Here is a 25840-nt window from a genome sequence, read left to right as displayed (position 1 = left end):
GACCTAACTAGGTCAGCAAAAATGAGCACACTTACTCATTCTCCTACATTCTGTCTTCCACATCACCGCCCCCACCCCACAACTCCTTCTGCACTGCCAATACTACTCTATCACATCACTCCTCACACCCACTCAAACCTCATCCTCAACTTACCTGCACTTCCTCACCTCCCCAGTACTCATCCCACCGCGACCAGTCAACCCAATCCTCATACAATCTCATGGCTCTGTCTCATACTCACCCTCTGATGCATCTCTTTCACGGTCAGCCTCACCCAAACCAATGCATTCAGCGGTTGGCCACATCACCATCCCTCACTCACGCCTCTCTACTTTCTCCCCTTATAGGAGAAGAGAGCGCAGAATGCATGGGAGAGGGCGAAGACCGGAGAGGGGGCTGCAACATCTGGTCGTCCTCACAGGTGCGGAGCAGGAGGCTCTTGAACTAAGCCGCACCCTCGAGTGCCTGTCCGTCGGGGACGCCGAGACTGCCATCCGACAAACGGCTGGTGACAGAACTTTAACATTCAGCATTCACAATAGCAAATGATGTTAACATGCCTTGCCATGTTCAGCACCTCAACATCTGTCATCATGCTTATTATTGCCTTCTGTTCTCTTACAGGGCCTTCAGCAAACGCCATGACGGCGCAGGGCGATTCCTCAGAGGACCTGCCGGCCTCTGAGGGGGCACCATTACATCTGAGCGAACCATCCACCAGCACAGATACATACACCTCGGTGGGTCCCCGTCCTCACTTAGTTGGGGTCACACATGGCAAGTCACCACACATATGTGAGCACGAGCAGACACTGGTGGCAGGGGCAGCTGTGAAGAGTTCGCACTCTTCTTTAGGCTCTGCTGAACCCTGGGGGCCATCCATGAAAAGGAGAATGATTGAGGGGTAGCAGCACATTTGCGAGGTGCTGGAACAGGTGCCACACGCACTCTCCACAATCGCGCAGAGGATGGAGGAGTCCAACTCCTGCATGAGTGGAATGGTGGCACAGGTAAGGGAGGGCAATTCTGAGATACTGTCACAGGGACGTGAGGGCATCTCTGAGATAGTGTCGCGGGTAAGTGCAGGAATGTCTGCGATGGAGAGAAGGCTAGCCTCCATGGAGCTTCAAGCACGGCTCACTAATGAGTCCATTGAGGTCCTGACAACCCTTCGGACTCAGGGTGAGCAACTTTCTACCGCCTTAAACAAGCAGGCAGATACTCTGGCACTGGCCTTACAAGGCTTCACACATGTCATCCAAACAGTCATCCAACAGGGTGGTAGGAGTGATGTGGGTCTGGCCCAGGGGAGGGATGATGGCGAAAGGGGACATGGAAGTGGAGACGCCACTCAAAGCGCTGCCACGTCTCACCCGTTGCCCCCCCCTCCACCAGTACCCGCAATGCTGCCTCCTCTCCAGGTGGCCGAGTCTGCCCCTGCACAGGTGCAGGTGGAGCAGTCTTTGGAGGGGCCCTCACAGGCACCAAAACCCAGAGTGCGTAGGACCAAAGCATCTAATCCGTCAGGGCATGAACAAGAGCAACCTGTCACTACCTCTACTGCAGCCACAGGGGATGCACCACGTAGGAGTACTCGTAAGCGTAAGGCAAAGGATTTGTGAGCACAAAGGGGATGCACAAGGGTGTTTGACGGTTTGTCAGGTTTTTTATTTATATTTGATTTTTGTTAATGGCACATTAAATATTATTATTGTCACCACTACAGCCACGTCTTGGCCATTCTTGACTGGCTTGTGTAATAAGTCCCTTTCATGAGATTCACCATGAACACCCACACTTGATGCCACCCATTCGGTCACCCTACAGTGGATGTATGTGTAGTTGCATGTCTATTTTGTGCAGATGCCTGTGGCACAGCACTGTGTTGTGCAGCTCCATGTGGCGGAGGTGGACGGCGTGCCTGGCGAGGCTGGTGATGTTGCTCGTCCTATGATGAAGTGCTGAATGCAGCTATGGCACCCCCCCATCCTGACGGTGTGAGTTTGAGGGGGTCCGCAAAGTAGGTAACTGTGTTTGCACAGCAGAGTTCAGGGTATAAATTAAGCATTTTGAGTGGAAAGACAAAGGTGTTGCAGTCAAAACTTTGTCTGAAGTGACAGAGTGCCCTGCTGCAATAAATGGGGTTTTCTCCCCACCTGTCAAATAATCCTTTGCATCTCCCACTGGCTGCTGGCTGAAACACGTCTGCTCCAATAGGGAGTGTTTCCCACAGCACGGGAAACACGCTGAGGGATCCTTCAAAATTGCACCCCTGCCAAAATCTCCACTCAATGAGGTCTGTCAAGTACCTTAAGTATCTAAATAACAATGTAAATTATCATCCCGCCGGCTTTAATTTGCGTCACTGGGGAACCCGGAAGTCAGCGGGTTGGAGCCGGGCTCCAAACCCGCTCCGAGATTCCGCCATTTTAGGAGCCCCCAACGCACCCGCTCGGCCATCCGAAAATCGGCCCCCATATTAAGAGTGGTATTGCTGGAGGCCTTGGAACAAATGACTTGCCCCTCTCCCATGCTCCAACAAGATAAGAGCTGTAACGTAGGGTTCGGGATGGGGAATGAAAATATGGTTTTGCTGGAAAAACAGAGGTACATATAAATCCTGACTAATAAATGAGAAACTAATGCTATTCAATGTGAGATTGGACATCTTGATATATCTATCTCTGGAAATCTCTTGACATACGTTTTCTATTTTTCTGTGCTGGTTTTCAATGTCAGTTCCTCCCCCCGTTCCCCCGGTGCTGACTCTTTGCTGTGGTATGGTTCTTTGGTCAGTCACACTCTAGCAACTAAGGCTGTCACAGTGTGTGTCCAGCCACAGGGGGGATTACAACTGAGCTCATTCCTGAACTTATCCAACCATCCACAGACATGCACTTCCAGCAGCAGTGGATGGAGGGCGATTCGGAGTAGAAACCTTGGCTAATCTTCCAGTTCCTAATCTTGGGATGCTCAGGCCAATTGTAACACTCCAAGCGTCACCCTTGTTGAGATCAACTAACTCAGCACCGATGAGGAAGGTTCCAGGTTTGAACCCCAGTCTATGTTGAGTTTGCTGATCTGAGTCGTCAGGAAGTCCTTGACAGGCATTTATTTGTCGAAGGCTCAGATTTTGTTCGCTGCTCTTCCCTAAACGCTTCCTCCAAAGACCTGCCCTGTCCTTTATGCCTCCGAGTTACAATAATATTAACATCTGTCTTACCTGCAGCTGGAGTTGGCCAAGCCCTGGTGTTGCTGCCGCCGCCATCGTTGTGGGGATAAGCTGAAGAGGGTAGGGCTCGTCTGTGAAAGAGAACAACGTAGGTCTTAGAACCTCTCGTACACACTCCATCTACCAATCCCACCCACCCACTCTTCCCAAAACCCTGTGCTGTCTGTGAACATTGCTCAGTCTGTGACCCTTGACTTTCAGCTCTCAAAATGAAAATCGGTGATGAATTGACGATGCACAGTGGGAATTATATACAATAAAACTGTATCATTGCCACTGCTGTCAGGTTGTCCTGATAGACAGGTCTCTTAACGCAGGTTCAAATCTGTCTTGTTGGTCCTGCCATTAGTTCTTCCCTACTGGCAGATTTGGGGGGGAATTTTAACTCTCCCCATTTGGCGGGAACGGAACAGAGAAGCAGTTCAGCTCCTTCCCGACGATTTTCACGCCGCTGGATTTGGCAGCAGATGAGACACCCACCGGACTCAGGCTTAAGGACTCATCCTGTGACGTCAAAGGACCCCGAAGGCATTTTAACCCCATCCTGAGCTCAGCGACAGCTGGTCTGAAAACAGCAGAGGCCCTCCATAGGTAAGTAAAACACTTTCCTTAGCGGGGCCAGGAGTTGCTGGAGTGCTCCACAAGGAAAGTCTGGGCCTCCGCTGTCCATCTCCCCCCGTTCACCACCCGCGAATCCCTGTCGATCACCCTCCCAACTCCCCATTTTGGATTTGTATCTGTAGAGTCTAATTCTGACACTGCACAGCCAAAACGTCACACACCATCCCGACTTGGACATAAATCGGCCGTTTCTTCAGCGTCACTGGGTCAAAATCCTGGAACTCCTTACCAAACAGCTCTATGGCAGTACCTTCACCATACGGACTGCAGTGGTCCAAGAAGGCTCACCACCACCTTCTCAAGGGCACTACAACAATGGACAATGAATGCCAGCCTTGCCAGCGACGTCCACATCCCGAGGATTAATATTAAACCCCCCCACACCCCCATTCCGCACTTCAGCCCAAACCCTTTCCCTCACAGTCAATGTCAAATGTAATCTCGTGTTGTACAGGACAGGCGGGGATTAAGTCGACACAAGGCGGGACTTTCCACTTCTACGCTACCACTTTAGCGAGAAATACTGATCTTTGCCTTCCTTCTGGTCTACTACTGGAGGGAAAAGCTTTCAAGCTGCAGTTGCAGTCTCGTTTGACGCAATAAGCAACGTGATCTGTTAATCCTTAGAGACTCCCATTTTTGTACTGGGTGCAATATTCCGCTGGAAGGGACGGTATATGGCAGAGGGGCCCGTCCAAATATGGGCAGGCGCATTCAGGTTATGCAATAACAATGCCATTATCGCCTTAGCAACGCTGGACCCCGGCAACGCCAGCATTCAAAAGGCATGCGGCGTTGCTAGGGGCAAGGGATGAAGTGATTGGCTAAGAATCAGGAACGCAATGTGGGAGAATGGAGTGGCAGCTGCACATTGGTGGGATTAGCCAACTTGTCGGAGGCAGCAGACTTTTGTGAAATCAGGGGCCGCCCGCCCCTTTAAGCTGCTGTAAGGGTCCGGCTCCTGTAACAATAGACTTTCGGCCTCCCCTCCCCTCCCCCCAAACACAGGCAGCACTATTGCCAAGAGCTCACCCAAGGAATATTTACATTAGGCTGAGCCTGGGAGATTCTCCAGGATCAATGTTGGCTCAACCAAGCTGCCATAAACCCCGCCTCTCCAACTTTACACAGGAAGATTCCAACGAGGAAAATCTGCGCCATTATCTCCGATTTATTTAAACGTAAAATGAAAATGATTCAAAAATTAGGAAGAAAGCAATTTTAAAAAAAAATCAAATGATGACCTAAGGGGAGAAGATTCCACTACTGCACTATGGGTTTATGCCCGGACAGCATATGGTAAAATTGTTTGCTCCCAGTCTGCGATTTTCCATGCTTTAATTGCAGTTTCACAATATGCACTTCGGGCATATGTCTGCGGCAGATTTTTTGCCCTCAGTGCCAAGGTGCACTGGCAGGATGGGGGATGGGGGTTGGTATTTGTGTTCACCCCATATATCAACCAGCTTGGCTGGCCAAGGCATCAAATGGAACTGACCTCCTGCTTCAAAGAAAGTCGGGGCAGATGCAACTAGTGAGTTAGTCCAGGCCACTCTCACGCTCCTGCTAACAGCTAGTAGCAGAGCGGGACAGCAGGAGAGCGTGATCAACCTACCCTCAGAGCTGGAGAATCGTGAATAGCAGCAGGAGGAAGGGGAAAAAAACTGGACGTCAAAATAAATAAAAATTAAGTAAAGATATTTTTTTAAAGTAAATGAGAGCATGGGAAGAAAAGCTTTTCACTCTTAAACAATCAACAGTGCTGCTCCTGTAAAGAGTTCATCACTATATGTGTTCAAAGGAATGCAAGTAAACCCACAGGAGATGCTGTAAAAAATAACCATTTCATTACTGTCAGTCTAAGAGTCTGCAACCCTATAGAGCCATGTTTGGTAATTATTACAAAATAGGTACATTTTCTATCGTTGAAAGGAGTAGAGGAGCAGAGAGATGTACAAATCCTTAAAAGTGGGAGGTCAAGTTGATAATGCTTATAAAAAGTATATGGGATCCTAGGTTTTATAAATAGGGGTACAGAGTACAAAAGTAAACAGGTAATGCTAAACCTATACAATTATTGGTTAGACCGCAGTTAGAACATTATGTTCCGTTATGGGCGTCTTAATTTAGGAAGAATGCGGTGCAAAAAGAAAGGGAGCAGAAGAGATTCACTAAGATGATACCAGGGATGAGAGGCTTTACTCATGAGGAAAGGCTTATTTCCATGGTCGTTAAGTCAGTAATTGGGGGCTTAAGTTTAAGATCATCACCAACAGAATTAATATTACAAATAAACAGAACCTTTTTTCACCTTGCTGTACCTTCTAAACTTAATTTATTACAGTGCATTCATTAGTTATAGCTAAAGCTCAGAGTCAGTCAGAATTTGCTAATTTATTAATGCATCCCTTCTAATTGATTATTACGTAATCAAATTACATCGTGCCCATGTTTATTCTCCACACGAGCCCCTTCCCTCCCTACACCTTTGCTCTTCTACCACATTTGGATTCTTATTATCCAAGCAATATGTGGCCTCTTTATTCTTCCTAACAAAATGCACCACCTCACACTTATCTACATTGAAATTCATTTCCCAATTTCACGCCCATTGTGCAAGTTTACTAATGTCTTCTTGCATTTTGCAGCATTCATCCTTTGTATTAACGACACCCCAATTTGATGTCGTCTGCAAATTTTGAAATTGTACTTCCGATTCCCGAGTCCAAATCATTTATGTAAATTGTGAACAACTGTGGTCCCAACACCGACCCCTGTGGAACACCACTTCCTAACTTTTGCCAGTCTCAATAGCCACCCTTAACCCCTACTCTCTGTTTTCTGTTTTGTAACCAGCTTGCTATCCAAATGTATTACATCTACTACATTAACCTTGTCTACTCTTTCTGTTATTTCTTCAAAGAATTCAATAAGGTTGGTCAAGCATGACCTTCCCATCTGAAATCCGTGCTGACTATTCTTTATTACATTTTTGTTTTCTAGATGTTTTTCTATTACATCTTGTGAGTAAAGATTCCATTATCTTTCCTACCACTGACGTTAAGTTAACTGATCTATAGTTCCCTGGACTTATTCTATCTCCCTTTTTAAATATAGAAATAATATTAGCTATACACCAGTCCTCTGGCACTATTCCCTTTTCTAATGAATTTTGATATATATGTAATAGTGCCTCTGCTATCTCTTCCCTAACTTCTTTTAATATGCACGGATGAAATCCATCTGGACCAGGGGTTTTATCCTCTCTAAGTTTGATTAGTTTATCAATTATCTCTCCCCGTTCTATCTTAAATGTCTTTACCTCTTTATTGATCTCTTCTTATAATGTCCTGTCCACCATGTTAGTCTCCCCGGTAAATATTGAGGCAAAGTAACTTTTTATGTATTTCTGCCATTTCGCTGTCATTACCTGTGAGTTTATCTTGTTCACCCCTTAGTGGCCCTATCCCTATCCTGATTTTTCTTTTGTTATTTATGTGTCTGTAGAATACTTTACTATTTCTTTTTATATTCCTTGATAATTTAATTTTGTAGTTCGTCTTTGTTTTCCTAATTGTTTTTTTTACTTCTTTCCTAACCTCTTCATATTCCCTTTTGTCATCCTCTCCTTTATTGTCTATGTACTTAGTGTATGCGTTATTCTTTAGTTTCAATTTTACCCTTATCTCTTTATTCATCCATCGTGTTACATTATTGGCTAGTTTGTTGTTTTTTTTAAGAGGAATATATTTCTCCTGAACTTTGTAGATCAATGTTTCGAATATTTCCCACTGTTGTTCTATTTTTTTGTCTGTTAATTTTTTTCCAGTTTACCTTCCCTAGTTCCACTCTCATCCCTACAAAATTAACTTTTTTCCAATATATTACTTTGGTCTTTATCTTACTTATGTCTTTTTCCATCATTATTTTAAACCTTATTATGTTATGATCGCTATTGCCTGGATGTTCCCCTATGCTTACTTCTCTTAGCTGCTCTGGTTCATTTCCCATTACTAGATCCAGCAGTGATTCCTCTCTTGTTGAGCTTCTCACATACGTGGTACTGTAAATACTCAATTCCCCTTTCCCCACTTCTTCTTGCCAGTTTATTTGGGGGTTGTTGAAATCTCCCACGATTATTACTCAATGTTTTTTTACTCATTTCATAGATTTTATTCGATATTTTTTACTCATTTCATAGGTAATACTAAAAAAAGCACGATAACTGTCATTTATATTATCGGTTAAATAAAACCCAACATAATACAGTGTAATCTGAGTATCTTTGCATGACACAAGTTCTGTCTTTCAAATGTGCAGCTAATAAAAATTGAAGAGATTTATCTACCCACTTGCCCGGAGGATAGGCTGCGACAGTTTCACACCCCAGCAGAACATCGCTGCTACGTTAGATTACATTATCATCCCTGTCTTATTCATCTGAAATTCTGCCAGCCTGCTTTGCTGGCAGACTTTAACAACACGCCAAGATGTGGCATTTGCCCTGAGTGCCACTGAGGACTTGCCCTGCTCCGTCCGGCAGAACACCGCTTTCCACCAGGCTTCCCAAACACTTACTGCATCCTCCGGGTTTGTAGGAGAATCCAGGAGGCAGGAGGAATCCTTGCTGGGCTGCTGCAGCTGCCAAGGTCCGCTGGTCTGGGGGAAACACTGGGATCATCAATGGAGGCAGCTGACCTTGAACCTGCTGAAGATTAAAAAAAATCAAAAAATAGAAACATGTCTTCAGTCAGAATAGAATTGATTTTTTTTAAAGTGACAATACAGATGAATGCACTTACGAGGGATCATTTACAGCACCCAATACAACACCACATGCTGTGTTCCATACAAATGGTCAAATATTCTCACAACATGGTGAGATATGTTAGCCTAGTGGTTATGGTGCTGCTACTAATAATCCAGAGGTTGTGAGTTCAAATCCTACCATAAAATATGGTAAATTTGGCGCTTGGAAAAATGACCATGAAAGCTGCTGGACTATTGTAAAAACTCAACTAGGGCTCATTAATGTCCTTCAGGGAAGGGAATCTACCACCCCTACATGTGACTCCAGTCCCTCCCTAAGTGGTTGACTCCTAATGCCATAAGGTAACGAGGCAATTGATACAGCTTTGAAAGAACTTGCGCCTTTCATGACCTGAGGACATCCTAAAGTGTTTCACAGCCAATGAATTACTTTTGAAAGGTAGTCGTTGTAGGGAAACCTGACAGCCAAAAATGAGCACAGCAAGATCCCACAAATGGCAATGAGATAGTGACCAAATAATTTGCTTTAGTAATGTTGGATGAGGGATAAGTATTGGCCAGGAGACCCGAAGAACTTCCATGCTCTTCTTCGAATGGTGCCATAGAATCTTTTACATCTACCTGAGAGGACAGACAAGGCCTCAGTTTAACATCCTCAAAGACGGCACCTCTCACAGTGCAGCAGAGGCTCCCTCAATACAGCACGAAGTATCAGCTAGTTTTGTGCTCAAGTCTATGGAATGAGACTCGAACCCACAACCTCCTGACTCAGACACAAGAGTGCTACCATAGAGCTAAATCAATCAAAGCTCTAGAATACCTTTTTAGAAGGAGGAATGGATATTGAGGGGCACAGCCAACATGATCTACAAAGTCACTTTGTAAATGATCTGTTAGCGCTCAGTCATCCCAGGAAGATTCTTAAAAGTGTTATGGTATCCAATTAGAAACCGGGGAACCAAAGAGGTAAAAAAAAATTGTGACTAAGGTTTGCATTCAGTCCTAGACATTTGAAAGTAATAAGTTCAGGGCAGTGTGGTAATTATAATATGGTCATTTATTTTTTAGCAGATGGGGGTTGGTTGACTTGAGGTGCCCAAGTTCTAGGGAATAGAACACTTTCCATTTTATGCACCCAATATGAACCTCATGCAGTTCAGGTATAGCCCGCCCACATATAGAACAAAGTTCCTTCTGAACTAGCCTGGCAATATGCTTTAACCCCACTGTAAAATTTTCCACTTTCCACGTTGGCAATTCTTATTGCTTTTCAGAGTGATACTGCCAAATTGGTGCCAAATTGTGGACAGTTGTGTGCTGTGGTCCCATATCAATTAGGAAGTGGGCCGAGACTATATAAACTCATTTCAATTCGCACCTCTAAAGCAAGCAGAAAGGGGACACTTTCATTCCATCGACCTGAGCTGCTTTGAACGCAGTGCCTAGAGGTCAAAGCGCAATGTGCTAACCCAAAGTACCACTAAACCCCTGGTTATTTTAGTTGTGACTTGACCACACTACATTCTCTCCCATCTTCTGGTGGTTGTTGCTGGGGAGCAACTTTTCTCCATTTATGCTATTTTTTCGAGGTATCTGCAGCTCTTCTGCTGAAGTGATGGCGGTCGTTCGGGAGAACCCGCGTGGAAAATCATCCCCTGCCCCCAAGTCTTTGATTATGGTCTGCCCGAGGTGCCCAGGGAGGTTCCAAGTGGTCCTCGAAGTCCCTGCCTCCTTCACCCTGCTCAGTAAATCTCAGCTCAATAATTCAAGTGATTATTTGGTCATGTTGTGTTTTTCACGGTTGAAACCAGTTTTTTTTATATATACACACCACTCCTCACTAATAATATAAAATTGTAGTTAAATGCATATTTCGAATGCACAAAAATATTCCTTCATTATTACCACTGAAAACAAGCCTCCCATCTACAATCTCCCTGTTATATAAATGCGTCCTCATCTACCTTTGCTCTAAAAAAAAATTATTATTTATAGTAATGGGAATGTTGAGAATGTAAATGACATGTTAGTGTGGGAGAGTGGAAGACAATTATTTGAAGGTTGGGTTAAGCTGTATTACTGAGCCCGTGTAGGTGGAGCCACATTTGCCTTGCTAAATAATACCTGACCTAGACATGCTCGTTCAATGCAAAAACAGAACAATTTCTCAATTCCCAGGGCTCTCACCATTTACCAGAATCTTAAAGAGGTCTTTAAGATTATGAAAAGGTATGATAGGGTAGGTGTTGCGAAGATGTTTCCACTAGTGGGGGAGACCAAAATTAAGGGCCGTAAATATAAAATAGTCACTAATAAATCCAATAGGGAATTCAGGAGAAACTTTACCCAGAAAGCGGTTAAAATGTGGAACTCGCTACCACAAGGAGTAGTTGAGGCGAATAGCATAGATGCATTTAAGGGGAAGCTAGATAAACACATGAGGGAGAAAGGAATAGAAGGTTATGCTGATATGGTGAGATATAGAGCATTAGATGAAGAGGGGTGGGAGGAGGCTTGTGTGGAGCATAAACAACGGAATGGACCAGTTGGGCCGAATGGCCTGTTTATGTGCTGTTCATATTATATAATTCTATGTAATCAGCTTGTGAAGGTTTGGCTCTTTTTTTGTCCCATATGAGCACTGCTGCTCCATTGAAGTTAGATTAGATGATTAGATGCTGGCCCTCGCGAAGAAAAATATTCTTTCTACTTTTCAGTCTCCCTTGCCTCTTAATAAAGCTCAACTGTGTTGTCTTTTAAGCAGAGGCGCGCTGACTATATTTGGATTACGGATAGTCTCAAATAAAATAAAACAAACAGCTGTGCAGAATATTTTACACAGACGAGATCGGCAGGAAGCCCCAGAACTTCTAAAGGTTCTGGAGATAAAAGTGACTTTGCCAAGCATGAAGACTGAGAACAACGCATTGAAAACAGAGTGACAGATGGTTCCTACCAGGGACTGCACTGCCAAGAAAAAAAAAATTGAGAAAAAAAAAGTGATGTTATTGAAAATGACTAGAAAGTTCTCAGATGAATTCAACATTCCCATCCCTTTGCAAGTGCTAGTCTGCCTTAAGGGCTAATAAAGAAAAAACATAACCTGTCAATACAGAGATTACAATGTAACACAAGTCAGCACTTGAACCTGACTGCACGCTCAACAGGGAGTAGAGCATCTCACAGAAGCATTTGCTAACAGACCCACCAGGAAAATTCTCTTTTCAAATAGACACGTTGTCAGATTATACCACCCAAGGTCATTTGACTTTAGCTAATAAAATGTGTAAGTTAAGGAATGGATCCTGCTGCTGAACTTTGCACGAAATCTTGGCAGCTTGGCAGAAGAGGCTTCAGCATCGGTAGGATATAGATTTGATTTGTTACTAAACTGGCTAAACCCCTTGATCAAAATGAGTCTTCCTGATAAGAAGCAGCGCAGACATGTACTGTACCAGCGAGGGAGTCAGGGATGGGATCCTCTCCCGTGTTTCCTTGTGGAATCAGGCAGTTAGCGGGGCATTATCGAAGGCCTGACTACAAGTAGTTCAGGTAGGCCGCGGCCTGGGAGGGAAGGGCGGTGGATGAAATTATGGAAATAAGTCAATACATTTTTATAGAGCAAGAGGATAAAAAGAAAAAAAACATATCCCTTTAAGATTTGTTTAGTTACTGAGTCACCCGTTCTTGTGTAACTGAGTGCTCGAGGCCCAATGAGCAGGTGATGAGCTTATATCCTAGAAAGCCATTTTAGCTCACTCGCTATTCTGGTCAGTGCTCTGCTGGGCTTCTCAATGGAACGTTATTGTTACAAATTCTGCCGTAGATGTCTTCTCAGGTGTCAGTCACTCCCGTACGTGGTCTGTGCATCTTACTTTGATGGGACTTGGCTCACACTGCCCTGTAGCAACTTGTATGATAGCATATCCCAGGGATGTAACAATGAAACCCCCTCCCCCCGGGGGACCTGAACCGGATCTTTGTGTCTTTTAGACATATATTTCATTAATCGCTCCAAAGGTGGACCGAGGTAACACTAGATGAGGTGCAGCTTGGTTCTGCTGCTTTATTCCACAGGTAAGGCAAACGCACAAAGCAATAGTTTTGATCAGTTAATTGATACAACTTATCTCCACATAACATCAAGAAAATAACGAATATGACATGCTACCCACTTCTGAAAGTCAATTTGCCTGACTTGAACAGACCACCATTGGCGGCCTGGGCTCCAAGCACTGGAATTCCCTCTCTAAACCTCTCCGCCTTTCTACATCTCTCTCTTCCTTTAAGTTATTCCTTAAAACCTACTTCTTTGGCCAAACTTTTGGTCACCTGTCCTAATATCTCTTTATGTGGCTTCTGACTTTTTAAAAAAAAAACTTGCCTTTTCCAGGACCTTTTTGCCTTGCCTGCCACCTTCTATTGCAAAAGTTAGACTGCTTTTTAGACATCTGTCATACTGCTTTATTTCTAACCGTTCACAATCAGGAAAAGATTGTCCAACACACTGGATGTGAGATGTTTATCAATTGTGGAGACAAACCACTGAACTGCTTATTATTTGAAGTCTATGAGGAAACAATGGCAAGACAAGCTCATTAGCATATTGACTACCTTTTTTTTCTTACTTGCAATATTACACTAAGCTTTTAAAACACAACTTGCATTTATATAGCGCCTTTAACATAGTGTACAGGAGCATTATCAGACAAAATTTTACACGAAGCCACATAAGGAGATATTAGATCAGGTGGCCAAAAGCTCAGTCAAAGAGGTAGATTTTAAGGAGAGACTTAAAGGAGGAGAGGTTTAGGGAGGGAATTCCAGATCCTGGGGCCTCGGCATTTGAAGCCACGGCCGACAATGGTGGAGCGAAGGAAATTAGGGATGTGCAATAGGCCAGTATTAGAGGAGTGCAGAAATCTCAGAGGGTTATAGGGCTGGAGGGGGTTACGGAGATAGGGAGGGGGCGAGTCCATGGAGGGTTTTGAACACAAGGATGAGAATTTTAAAATCGAGGCGTTGCTGGACTGGGAGCCGATGTAGGTCAGCGAGCACAGGGGTGAAGGGTGAATGGGACTTGGTGCGAGTTAGGATACGGGCAGCACGGTTTTGGATAAGCTCACGAAGGGTGCAAGGTGGGAGGCTGGCCAGGAGAGCATGGGAATAGTTGAGTCTGGAGGTAACAGAGGCACAGCAACAACATTTAAAGTTTTTCTGTTTTGTTTTCAAATAAATCCTTCCGTGCACAAAATGGTCAAAAGCAGCATGCCATTCTATCTGGGTGGGGAGAAAGGTGAAGCATTTCCTGCTGGTCAGTCGTGAATTGATGTGGATGATGGTGGGAGGAAGGTTGTCCCATACTGTTAACTGGAGATGGTTATGATGGGGGGGGATATCATTTTAGATGATTTTTACTAAGGCTGTAATTCTAGCATTAAAAGCCAAGTATATTATATATAGCCTTTGAGATAACAGTAGGGAAAGAGCTGGCATTTGCCGTGTCTGACTAGCCTGCACATGACCAGCCTCCGGATCAGTACCTGCAGTATATCCTAATAAAACACGCTGGAAATATTTGATAACATGTACTGAGTAAACATGTCACACCTCATTTACATCCGAGCAAAATGATAGTTTTAACCTTTAGCCCGGTGCAAATCTGAAAGTCCACTTGAATCTTGTGTGTGTAGGCGCCTAAGGGTTAACACAAGGTCCTGTAGTCTAAGCTGCAAGCTTTCATCATCATTGTTGTCAGTGTGCTGCTAATTCTGTGGTACCTGAGTGTGTATCAATTTCAATGTGTAATTTATAATTAAGTAATTAGCCATTTCCCCCCCAGGTTTTTTTTAAAAAACGATTACAGCAAAAAATAACTCGATCTAGTGGAGTTGCGTCACGTGAAATGGTGCAATGCAGGAATGCAAGGTCCCCAGTGAGAAAAGATACTTGGCTCACTGGAAGAGACAATTAGCCGTGTTTTTGCTTTAGTTTGTTGCCGGATTGAAGTATTATGTGTAACAGCTTGTCCAGCCAGTTTAGTTTCCAGCTACACCTTCGAGATGGACTGGGGCTGTTACGGGCTTGTTGCATCTTATCACAAAAACAGTTGTAGGGACAGGAAAAAAAAATAATGGGTTGGTCTAAGCCTTTAATGGTTTGGTCGAAAACACTGGAACAGCTGCATGCCTTGTCCCAGCCTGTCGTGTTCCAACAATGCCTATTACACAAAAAGTAAAAGCTCGAGTCCCATTTTCACTTATCCAACATTGGACAATGTCAATCCCCAGAGTTTACTAAACAAGGGGATTTTTCAATCAGCTCGTACTGATCATCCTATAAATTTAGCCTCTGCCCTGAAATACTCTGGACAATAGTATTGGATTCATCTGCGCTCCGCATTAAACCCTTCTAATCCCGGAAACAACAGCTGTACGCTCCAGCTCGGCACAAAAAACTTTTTTTTCCCTGTACTGGTTTGGTTGAATTACAACTGATGTTATCAGGCGCTATGCGGTCACCAGTCAAAGTAAAGGCATAAGTTCCCCACTCGCACAATACAGTAAAACTCAGACAACCTGACATGTACTTCCAAACATCTGCCAAACTTCGGGACATTTCCCGAAAGAAAATAAAACGAAATTCCTTTGTAAAGTTGAACTATAGATCATTTTTTAAGTAGGTTCTAATTTGGCAGCCTGGTGTATACGTTTAGCAGTTAAATGATTGTGAGAACAAATCATCTATTGGTGTAATTACGCCAATTACAGGTATGTTTCATTAAGAAGTCCAGGTTGCATACTTTTGAGAGCTGGTTCTGTGAATAACACATAACTGCTAGTAATTAACATGTAATGTGAACACATCTGTTAGTCCCCAAATTCTTCAGTGAGATAAAGCATTCATCTGTTTGCAGAAAGAGATAGCATTCATATTTCTTTTAGCCCAGTGCTAGAAAAAAAGTTTTTAAAAATCTGTGTTCTCTCAAAAGTCCGGTTTTGGTGTTTTGATGCACTTTCTCTCGACTGCACAACGCGCTAGTCTCCTGTCGACCATATATATTCTGGCCCTTAATTCTGAATGAGAATAAGCTTTTTGTTTCTCTTTCCTGAAGTTCCTAAACTCTCTCAGCTGTTGTCTCTGGTCACTTGCTCCCTACCTGTCAACGCCGCTGAACTGCGCACTGTCTGAATCTCCACTGACCAACGTCTGTTGTGATTATTGGAGCCTTGTGCACGTTAAAAGCTCTTCATCATTTCAACTTCAAAACAACACAGCGCTAACAACCTCCCGACCTGATAGTAATTAATCTTCTCAGACAAAAACAACTGCGCAGAACATGTAACAGTCTGTAGCGCACACCTTCAAAGGAGACAACCTCAATAGATTCCTTAGATGGGTTTCAAATAGGTGTCAAGGGATTTTCACCAGACTCGGTTATAGCAACTTCAGAATACAGTCCCAGACTTAATGATAACAAGTTATCTGACATTACCTCAAACAGAACATTATTCAGGAACTCACGATTTCCAATCAGGATTATTTTATTTATTCAGTTTAAAAAAAAAGTGACATGAAGCTGTCCGATTGTCTTAAAAATCCATCAGATTCGTTAATGTCCTTTGGGGTAAAGAAGCCTGCCGTCCTTACCCGGTCTGGCCTATATGTGATTCCAGTCCCACACCAACCTGGTTGACTCTTAACTGCCCTTTGAAGTGGCCCAGCAAGCCCCTCAGTTATATCAAAACCACTAGAGTGGTTCAAGAAGGCTCACCGCCACCTTCTCAGGGCAACTAGTGATGGGCAATAAATGTCGGCTTTGCCAGCGATGCCCACATCCTGAACTTTTTTTAAAATTCAGCTGCACTAAAAACAAAAAGCCACTGGGGTAGATTTTGGTCTGGCCCTGTCCTATGACCTGAAGTCTACCAGACTGAGAAGAAATATTAAAATATATTACAACTTTCAGCTTTCTCTCCTGCAAGGACCATGTAAAGTGCAATTTTCTGAATAATTTTTTAATACAGTTTCTCTCAATTTTTCCGATTATTTTCTTCTCTTCCGCCCTCTGACTGATGCTGCCCATCGCTACACTTCTGCCTTCATTAACGAGCATGGGAGAGTCAGGCCGTGGAAATTTCAATAGACACCTTCAATGATGCTCCATGCTTGGGTCATCAAGGCCCACCTCAAGCTGCGTGAGGTAGATTCCCCATAGCATAGCAGAACCTCCCAGCCCCTGTTGCTGAGAAGGAGAAAAGCACCAATATCATGGGAACACCATCACCTCTAAGACACACAATATCCTGACTTTGGACCAGGTCAAAATCCTCACAATTCCCTACCTAACGCCATCATGGAAAAACCATCACCACAAAGGATTGCAGCGGATCAAGGAGAAGGCCCCCCACCACCTGCTCAGGGCAACCACGGATGGGCAATCAATGCGGTCTTGCCAGCGACGCCCATATCCTGAGATCAAAAAGCAAAAAACCCTTCGAGCAGCCTGGTAGAGGAGGGATGACAGTTCCCCAGTCTGAGGGGCAGACTCGAATGATACAAGCTTGGTGTCAGCCTTGGCTCAGTGGTAGCTCTCTCGTCTCTGAGTCAGAAGGTCGTGGGTTCAAGCTGCACTCCAGGGACTTGAGCACATAATCTAGGCTGACACTCCAACGCAGTACTGAGGGAGTGCTGCACTGTTTTTTGGATGAGATATTAAACCAAGGCTCCGTCTGCCCTCTTATGCACTATTCGAAGAAGAGCAGATGAGTTCTCCCAGCGGCCTTGTCAATATTTATCCCTCATCCAACATCACTAAAAACAAATTATCTGGTCATTATCTCATTGTTGTTTGTGGGATCTTGCTGTGCACAAATTGGCTGCTGTGTTTCCTACATTACAACAGTGACTACAGTTCAAAAGTACTTAATTGGCTGTAAAGTGCTTTCGGACATCCTGAGGTCATGAAAGGAGCTATATAAATGCAAGACTTTCTTAAGTCCTTTAAGTTCAGAGTCAAAAGCACAGCAGCTTAATCTATGAACGTAGGAACATACGAATTAAGAGCAGGAGTAGGCCATTCGGCCCCTTGAGCCTCTTCTGCCATTTGATAAAATCATGGCTGATCTGATTGTGACCTCAAACCCTACTTTCCCATCTATCTACTATAACCTTTGACTCCCTTATTCATCAGGAATCTAGGAATCTATCTAACTGAGACTGACCAAAACATATCTGTTAGAAATCTCTTTAAAAAATATAATCATATATTCATTCTAAAAAACACAGGGGCCATCATCCTGGGGGTATCCTATTATTGTTTATTTAAAGAAGACATTTGCTCTTGGACTAGTTCATTCCATACACATTCTAATGTGCTCCACTCAACAGAAACAGTCTCTGTTCCACTGGAGTGTCCCTATTAAGAGACTTGCACAATGCAAAAACATTATTGGAGTCTTTGATGACCTAACACAGTACTGCAGTTAGCACTCCTCTGCCACCTCGCTATTAGTGAGGTGATTTCAGGTTAATATTGATCCAAGTGTCCTAACTGGCATTCACACTATAGTCTTTCTCTGGACCTTAAGGAGACACTGGGTTGCCCCAGTGTCATCAAACCCAAAAAAATCTAACAAAAGTGCCCCCTTTTTAGAGGGGCACAACTAGTGTTGGAGATTTGATAGAGGTGTTCAAAATCATGAATGGTTTTGATAGGGTATATAAGGAGTAACTGTTTCCAGTGGCAGAAGGGTTGGTAACCAGAGGGCACAGATTTAAGGTGATTGGCAAAAGAACCCAGAGGTGAAATGAGGCAACTTTTTTTTTTACACAGCGAGTTGTTATGATCTGGAATTCACTGCCTGAAAGGGCGGTGGGAGCAGATTCAATAGTAACTTTCAAAAGAGAATTGGATAAATATTTGAAGGGAAAAAATATGCAGGGCTATGGGGAAAGAGCAGATGAGTGGGACCAATTGGATTGTTCTTTCAAAGAGCCGGCACAGGCACGATGGGCCGAATGGCCTCCTTCTGTGCTGTAACATACTATGATGCTAATAGAAGCCGAAATCATCAAAAACAAACAAAGCTTATCAAATTAAATAATAATGTTGCCACCCGTGTCCAATATACTTTCCAGTCTCTATGGTGCCCATCGGTTGCGGAAGGCCTCTAGTGTACCGGCGGACACCGCGTGCTCCTTCTCCAGGGCCAACCGGACGCGGACAAGGCCACGGAAGAGAGGCAGGCTTCTCTGAGCATGTTTGGGAAAAGAAAGAAAGAAAGACACTCATGACCGCAGGATGTCCAAAAGTGCTTTACAGCCAATTAAGTACTTATGAAGTGTGGTCACTGTTGTAATATAGGAAACGTGGCAGTCAATTTGCACACAGCAAGGTCCCATAAACAGCAATGTGATAATGACCAGATCATCTGTTTTAGTGATGTTGGGTGGAGGGATAAATATTTGGGACAAGAGAAAGAAGGAGAAGGGGACAGAGCGGATGCTGACCTCAGCCCTTATCACTGGACCTTCTCCCCGGTCAAATAATTAACGGGATTAGGCCTGTCCCGAGGACAGCGCTGATACAGAAAAGGGCGGCAGAAAGGAGAAAAATTACAATAGAAATGTATTAAAAATTGCAGCAAAGAAAAGATAAGTGTTTGGACTAATTGAGTTTGGCAGGATTTTCAAATGAAAGAATATCAGGAGCGAAAAAGAAATGTCTTTGCACCATCCGCTCACTTTTACAAGCTGTCAAAAAAAAAACAATGCCTACAATAAACATTGGGCCAGGCCTGATCTGCCATCACTGAGATTACAGTATTAAAACTGGCTTCTCTCTCAACACTGACCTCATGCTACAGGGATTTTTGACAAAGAGAAATTTCGAGTTTGAAAGCTGCAAACCCCTTGATGACACAGCTCCCATTAAACCTGGACCTTCTTTCTCAGTAACTTCCACGTGTCTAGTTTCTTAAACTGACGGCAATAACTCCATTTGAAACAGGCGTGGATAATTCCCGTGAATTTCCCGCTCAATAAAGAATAGGAAAAATCTACTGACAATAATCCCCATTCCCACGTAGGGCATTTCACAGGACAAAGGTGCCTTTGTCCGATATTTCATTAGCAGCTATTATAGAAAGGTAGAAACATGCTGCATCCTTTTTTATTAGCAGTCCATTAAGCGGCAGATCAGTCTTTACGTCAAGATTACCTGTGGGTGGGCATATCTTTGTGACCATATGTTGGTGTGTGAATTTCCTGAAATAGCTGCTATTAAATGGGAAACATAAGTTGTTCCTGAGCTACTGCTTCCGTCTGTTGTTAAGTGTGAGTGGGTTATGTAACCAGGCTTTAGCTGGTCGAAAGCAGGTTCCTCGCATGTCTGGGGAAAGTCAATGAATTAGCAGCTGAAGCTGGATGGCTCATTCTATTGGGCCATGTGTAGGTGTGTTTCCTGCTGACATTTAGCACGGCTTAGGCAGAGCTCAAATTAAATAAACTTGATATTGCGAGATAGGAGATAATCAAATAAACAACCACGCCATCTCCTCTAATATTCCACCCCCTCCCCCGTTCCTGAAAAACAGCTCAAGAACAAAGGAAAATCACCAAGCGTCAAGACACTTTGCTCCCTTGATGAGAAGCAAAACACTGCGGATGCTGGAAATCTGAAATAAAAACAGAAAATGCTGGAAATACTCAGCGAGTCAGGCAGCATCTGTGGAGAAAGAAACAGAGTTAACGGTTCAGGTCAAAGACCTTTCGTCAGAACTGGAAGAAGTTAGAGATTTAATAGTTTTTAAGCAAATACAGAGCCAGGGAAAGGGGGCGGAGGGAGGAAAGAAGAAAAGGGGAGGTCTATGATAGGGTGGAGGGCAGGAGTGATTAAATGACAAAAGGGATAATGGTGCAAGGCTAGGAGGGTTGTAATGGGACAGGTTAAGTAACAAAAGATGGGTCCAGAGGAGCTGTAAATGGCAGCAGTAGAACCATTACCAGCACCTACTGTCTGAAAAAATGGGAGCAGTGGTTATGATCTGAAGTTATTGAAATCAGTGTTGAGTCCAGAAGGTTGTAAAGTGCATAAACGAAAGATGAGGTGCTGTTCCTCGAGCATCTGTTGAGCTTCAATGGTACAGTGCAGGAAGACAAGGACAAAGAGGTCAGAGTGGGATACCAACACCCCTCCTGATCATTCTTCCCCTTCACTTTCCTCTGACCCCATCCCTCCCTCCAATCTCACCCTTTGTCGTGTTTTCACTATCCCCTCTGACCTTCCCCTCTCTGACCCCAAGCGATCAGTCCTCAGCAAAGGCCTCAGCTTCATCCCCTCACGCCCCCACCTCAATGAATTTCAAGCTCTTCTGCCGTCGACTTCTTTGGCCAGGAGTATTCACCGTGCATATCGGACCCTTTCTCCCATCTTCAGAACTCTCGTTCCCCCTGGACCCCTCCCTCTGGCCTCTTACCCTCTCTTGATCTTTTCATTGGGAACAGCCGGCGTGACGTCGGCCGTCTCAATTTGTCTACTCCCCTCACTCACTCTAACCTCCCTCCCTCTGAGCTCGCAGCATTCTGTTCTCTCAGGTCCAACCCTGACATTGTCATTAAACCTGCTGACAAGGGCTGCACTGTTGTTTTGTGGCGAACAGATCTCTACCTTGCGGAGGCTGAACGCCAACTCTCCAACACCTCCTCCTACCTCCCCCTGGACCACAACCCCACCGCCCAACATCAAGCCATAGTTTCCCAGACCGTCACTGACCTCATCTCCTCTGGAGATCTTCCCCCCACAGCCTCCAACCCCACACACCCCGCTTCTACCTCCTTTCCAAGATCCTCAAACAGACCCGCCCTGGTCGACCCATCTTTTCAGCCAGTTCTTGCCCCACAGAACTTATTTCCTCCTATCTTGAGTCTATTTTTTCTCCCCTTGTCCAGTCTCTTCCAACCTACATCCGCGACGCTTACGGCGCCCTCTGTCACTTTAACAGTTTCCAGTTCCCCGGCCCTAACCGTCTCCTTTTCACCATGGACGTCCAGCCCCTCTACACCTCCATCCCCCACCAGGACGGCCTGCGTGCCCTCTGCTTCTTCCTTGAACGGAGGCCCAACCAGTCCCCATTCACCACCACCCTCCTCCGCCTGGCTGAACTTGTTCTTACATTGAACAACTTCTCCTTTGACTCCACTCACTTCCTTCAAATAAAAGGTGTCGCAATGGGAAACCATACAGGTCCCAGCTGTGCCTGCCTTTTTGTGGGATACGTGGAACATTCCTTGTTCCAGTCCTACTCAGGTCCCCTCCCTCACCTCTTTCCCCGGTACATTGATGACTGTATCGGTGCCATGTCCTGCTCTCACCCCTAACTGGAAAATTTCATCAACTTTGCTTCTAATTTCCACCCTTCCCTCGCCTTCACATGGTCCATCTCTGACTCTTCCCTTCCCTTCCTCATCTTCTCTATCTCCATTTCTGGGGATAGGCTGAGAACCAATATCTATTATAAGCCCACCGACTCCCACAGCTACCTTGATTACACTTCCTCCCAACCCGCTTCGTGTAAGGACTCTATTCCCTTCTCCCAGTTTCTCCACCTTCCACACCAGTGCTTCTGATATGTCTTCCTTTTTCCTCAACTGAGGATTCCCCTCCACTGTAAGTTGACAGGGCCCTCGACCATGTCCATCCCATCTCCCGCACTTTTGCCTTCACCCCTTCCCCTCCCTCCCAGAACCATGATGGGGGTCCCCCTTTTCCTCACCTTTCACCTCACCAGCCTCCGCATTCAATGTATCATCCTCCGCCATTTCCGCCACCTCCAGCATGATCCCACCACCAAACACATCTTCCCCTCTCCTCCCCTTTCAGCATTCTGAAGGGATTGTTCTCTCCACGACATCCTGGTCTACTCTTCCATCACCCCCAACACCCACTCTCCTTCCCACCTTCCCGTGTGAGCGCAGGAGATGCAACACCTGCCCTTTCACCTCCTCCCTTCCCACCATCCAGTGCCCCAAACACTCCTTCCAGGTGAAACAGCGATTTACTTGTACTTCTTTCAATTCAGTATACTGTATTCGCTGCACACAATGCGGTCTCCTCTACATTGGAGAGACCAAACGCAGATTGGGTGATCGCTTTGCTGAACATCTCTGCTCAGTCCAAATGCTTGACCCTGACCTGCCGGTCGCTTGCCATTTTAATTCTCCATCCCACTCCCACTCTGACCTCTCTGTCCTCGGCCTCTTACACTGTTCTAATGAAGCTCAATGGAAGCTCGAGGAACAGCACCTCATCTTTTGATTAGGGACCTTACAACCTTCCAGACTCAACATTGATTTCAATAACTTCAGATCATAACCACTGCTCCCAATTTTTCGGACAGCAGATGCTGGTAATGGTTCTGCTGCTGCCATTTACAGCTACTCCTGACCCATCTTTTGTTTCTTAACCTGTCCCATTACCACCCTCTTTGCCTTGCACCATCATCCCTTTTGTCATTTAATCACTCCTGCCCTCCACCTTATCAGAAACCTTCCCTTTTGTTCTTTCCTCCCTTTCCCTGGCTCTGTACTTGCTTAAAAACTGTTAAATCTTTAACATCTTCCAGTTCTGACGAAAGGTCTTCCACCTGAAACAACACCTCTCCGTCTGAACACTTTGATTGCCTTGACAACGGGCAGTTGGAAAGATTATCTGTAATCACCAGGTATTGTTCTCTGAATATAAATGCGAAACGTTCAAGGATTCCCACATTCACCTGACGAAGGAGAAAGCCTCCGAAAGCTTGTGATTTTCAAATAAAATTGTTGGACTATAACCTGGTGTTGTAAGATTCTTTACATTTGTCAACCCCAGTCCATCACCGGCATCTCCACATCTTTCTTGACAGGTGCTGCCTGACTTGCTGAGTATTTCTCGCATTTTCTGTTTTTATTTGCTTCCTTGATGACCTGCCTTCAAACTCTTCCAGATTTTCCTGTTTCTGTACAGCATTATGCCCCAAAAGTTATTTCCGATTCACAGACAGTGACTCAGCTTAGCACCAATCCTACTGGCCTGGATCTTTTATCTCCTTGCCAATAAACATTGTATTGGAAATTTGAAAACACATGCGTACACGCATACACACACACACCCATATACACCCATATACACACACACATACACACCCATATACACACACACATTCACACCCATATACACACACACATTCACACCCATATACACACACACATTCACACCTATATACACACACACATCCACACCCATATACACACACACATTCACACCTCTATACACACATACATAAACTTACATATACACACAAACCTATATACACACACACATATATACATACGTGTACATGTGCACACATACATACATACACACACATAAACACATATACACACACATGCGCATGCACATCACACACATATACGCACACACGTGCTTGCACACACATATGCACAGTGTTAACATACTTAATAGACACATTGTCCAAAATGCTATCTGCTTTATTACTCTTATGCCTTCCACCCTACAAGCTGTGACTGCAGCTCCTGCACATAATGGATGTGGGAATTCCAGGATATGGCATCTCTGCCAGACAAACAGGTCATCAGCTCCTGGGACTAGCATGGAAAGCTCAATTTTCCATATATCATGGGTTGCTATCACTTAACAGATAGACCAGGGGCACAGGCACGATGGGCTGAATGACCTCCTCCTGTGATGTAAAATGATATAGGATTGTATGGGACAGCTACTAAACATACTGGGATAGATTTTACAAAATAAGAGTTCCTGGTCTGTGATGGGAGAGCATTATGGGAGCACTAATTCATAACATGTAGGAACAGGGGTAGGCCATTCAGCCCCTCGAGCCTGCTCTACCATTTAATTAGATCATGGCTGATCTGTCCCACAACTCCATTTACCTGCCTTTGATCCATACCATCTGATATCCTTACCTAATAAAAATGTCGACCTCAGTATGATCCAGCATCCGCTTGTTGGGGGAGAGAATTCCAGATTTCCGCTACCCTTTGAGTGAAAAAGTGCTTCCTGATTTCATTCCTGAACCGCCTAGCTCTAATTTTAAGGTTGTGCCCCCTTATTCTCCCACCAGAGGAAATAGTTTCTCTGTATCTACCCTACTGAATCCTTTTATCATTTTAAATACCTCGATTAGATCACCCCTCAACCTTCTAAACTCAGGGGAATACAAGCCATGTTTATGCACCGTTTCTATCACTTTATGCCTAAACATGTGAAGCAGCGAATGAGCCTGTATCACGGGGTGCACTAGACGCTTCAGGGGCCCACATATAAAGTTCAAATCCATGTTCCCATTAATTTGAAACCTCTCAAGTTGTTGATGCCAGCAGATCCTGGTGTTTGGATTTAAGATTTATCCACGAATGACGTAACAGCACCTAGAAGAGCCCTTTCCAAACCTCCAGGCCCACGGCATCCAAACAGGGCAAGGCAGCCGGTGAGAAATATAAGGCAAGAAATTCCTGTTGGGCAGCTGGGCCACCGGAAGTGGGACGGGATAGTCTTTCCCCAGCGATGACTGCATGCCAAATCTCGGGGACGGGTCGTCCGTGTAAAAGGGACAGGTACCTGCGACATTTGCAACACCCCTTGGACACCTGCCCCACAGGGGAGGTCTGGAATTTGGAAACACCCTCCATCAGGGGGTGGGCAAGCTGGTCTGGTCAAAGTGTCCGAAGGGAACATTAAGAGTCCTGAGGTGCTCCACGTTGATTTGCTTGCTTTTCTAATCGGGCCCCACTTACGGCCGTCGTGTGACATAGTGCAGGCATACTTTACATTGGTCGTAACCTGGGCGTAACCGGCAGAATTTCTGGAGGGGCCTGTCGTCCTGCCAGAACCGCCTTTTACTGTGACATCAAAATGGGGAGGAGTAGAGTGGAAAAAGCAACCCCTCAAAATTGGAATTATAAAACATAGCCAGCTGGAATCAGGTCCTGCCCCACATTCGTCTTCTCCTTTCCCGCCCAGATTACGTGATTTCTGCATCCCAACTGGGTCAGAATTTCTAGGCCGTAAGATCAAAAAGGACTGCCTTGTCCAGGCTTTGAAGGCCGGGTTACCAGGGCTCAGGGGCTGCTTGGAGCCCTCAGGGCCACAGATTTGACTCCCCTGCTGTATTAGGCCTAGTAGTCTATCAGAA

At 44.8% G+C, this 25840-nt stretch overlaps 1 protein-coding gene across 4 annotated transcripts in view; it reads right to left on the bottom strand.

Moving 5' to 3' along the window:
* Positions 1-25840, bottom strand: part of sox5 (SRY-box transcription factor 5) — a 270199-nt gene that overhangs the window by 79506 nt on the left and 164853 nt on the right. For 3 of the 4 annotated variants that reach the window (XM_068004705.1, XM_068004704.1, XM_068004707.1), the window contains 2 exons: positions 8433-8562; positions 3225-3304 (listed from right to left, as the gene is read on the bottom strand). In XM_068004705.1, coding sequence (XP_067860806.1) covers positions 3225-3304; positions 8433-8562 — 210 coding nt within the window. The remainder of the gene's footprint in view (positions 1-3224; positions 3305-8432; positions 8563-25840) is intronic. The other variant, XM_068004706.1, reaches the window with a different exon arrangement.

This window comes from Heptranchias perlo, chromosome 24 (assembly GCF_035084215.1).
Source record: "Heptranchias perlo isolate sHepPer1 chromosome 24, sHepPer1.hap1, whole genome shotgun sequence".
In the NCBI taxonomy this organism is placed as follows: domain Eukaryota; kingdom Metazoa; phylum Chordata; class Chondrichthyes; order Hexanchiformes; family Hexanchidae; genus Heptranchias; species Heptranchias perlo.
The sequence above is the reverse complement of the archived record's forward strand: the minus strand, read 5'-3'. Positions and strand labels throughout refer to the sequence as shown.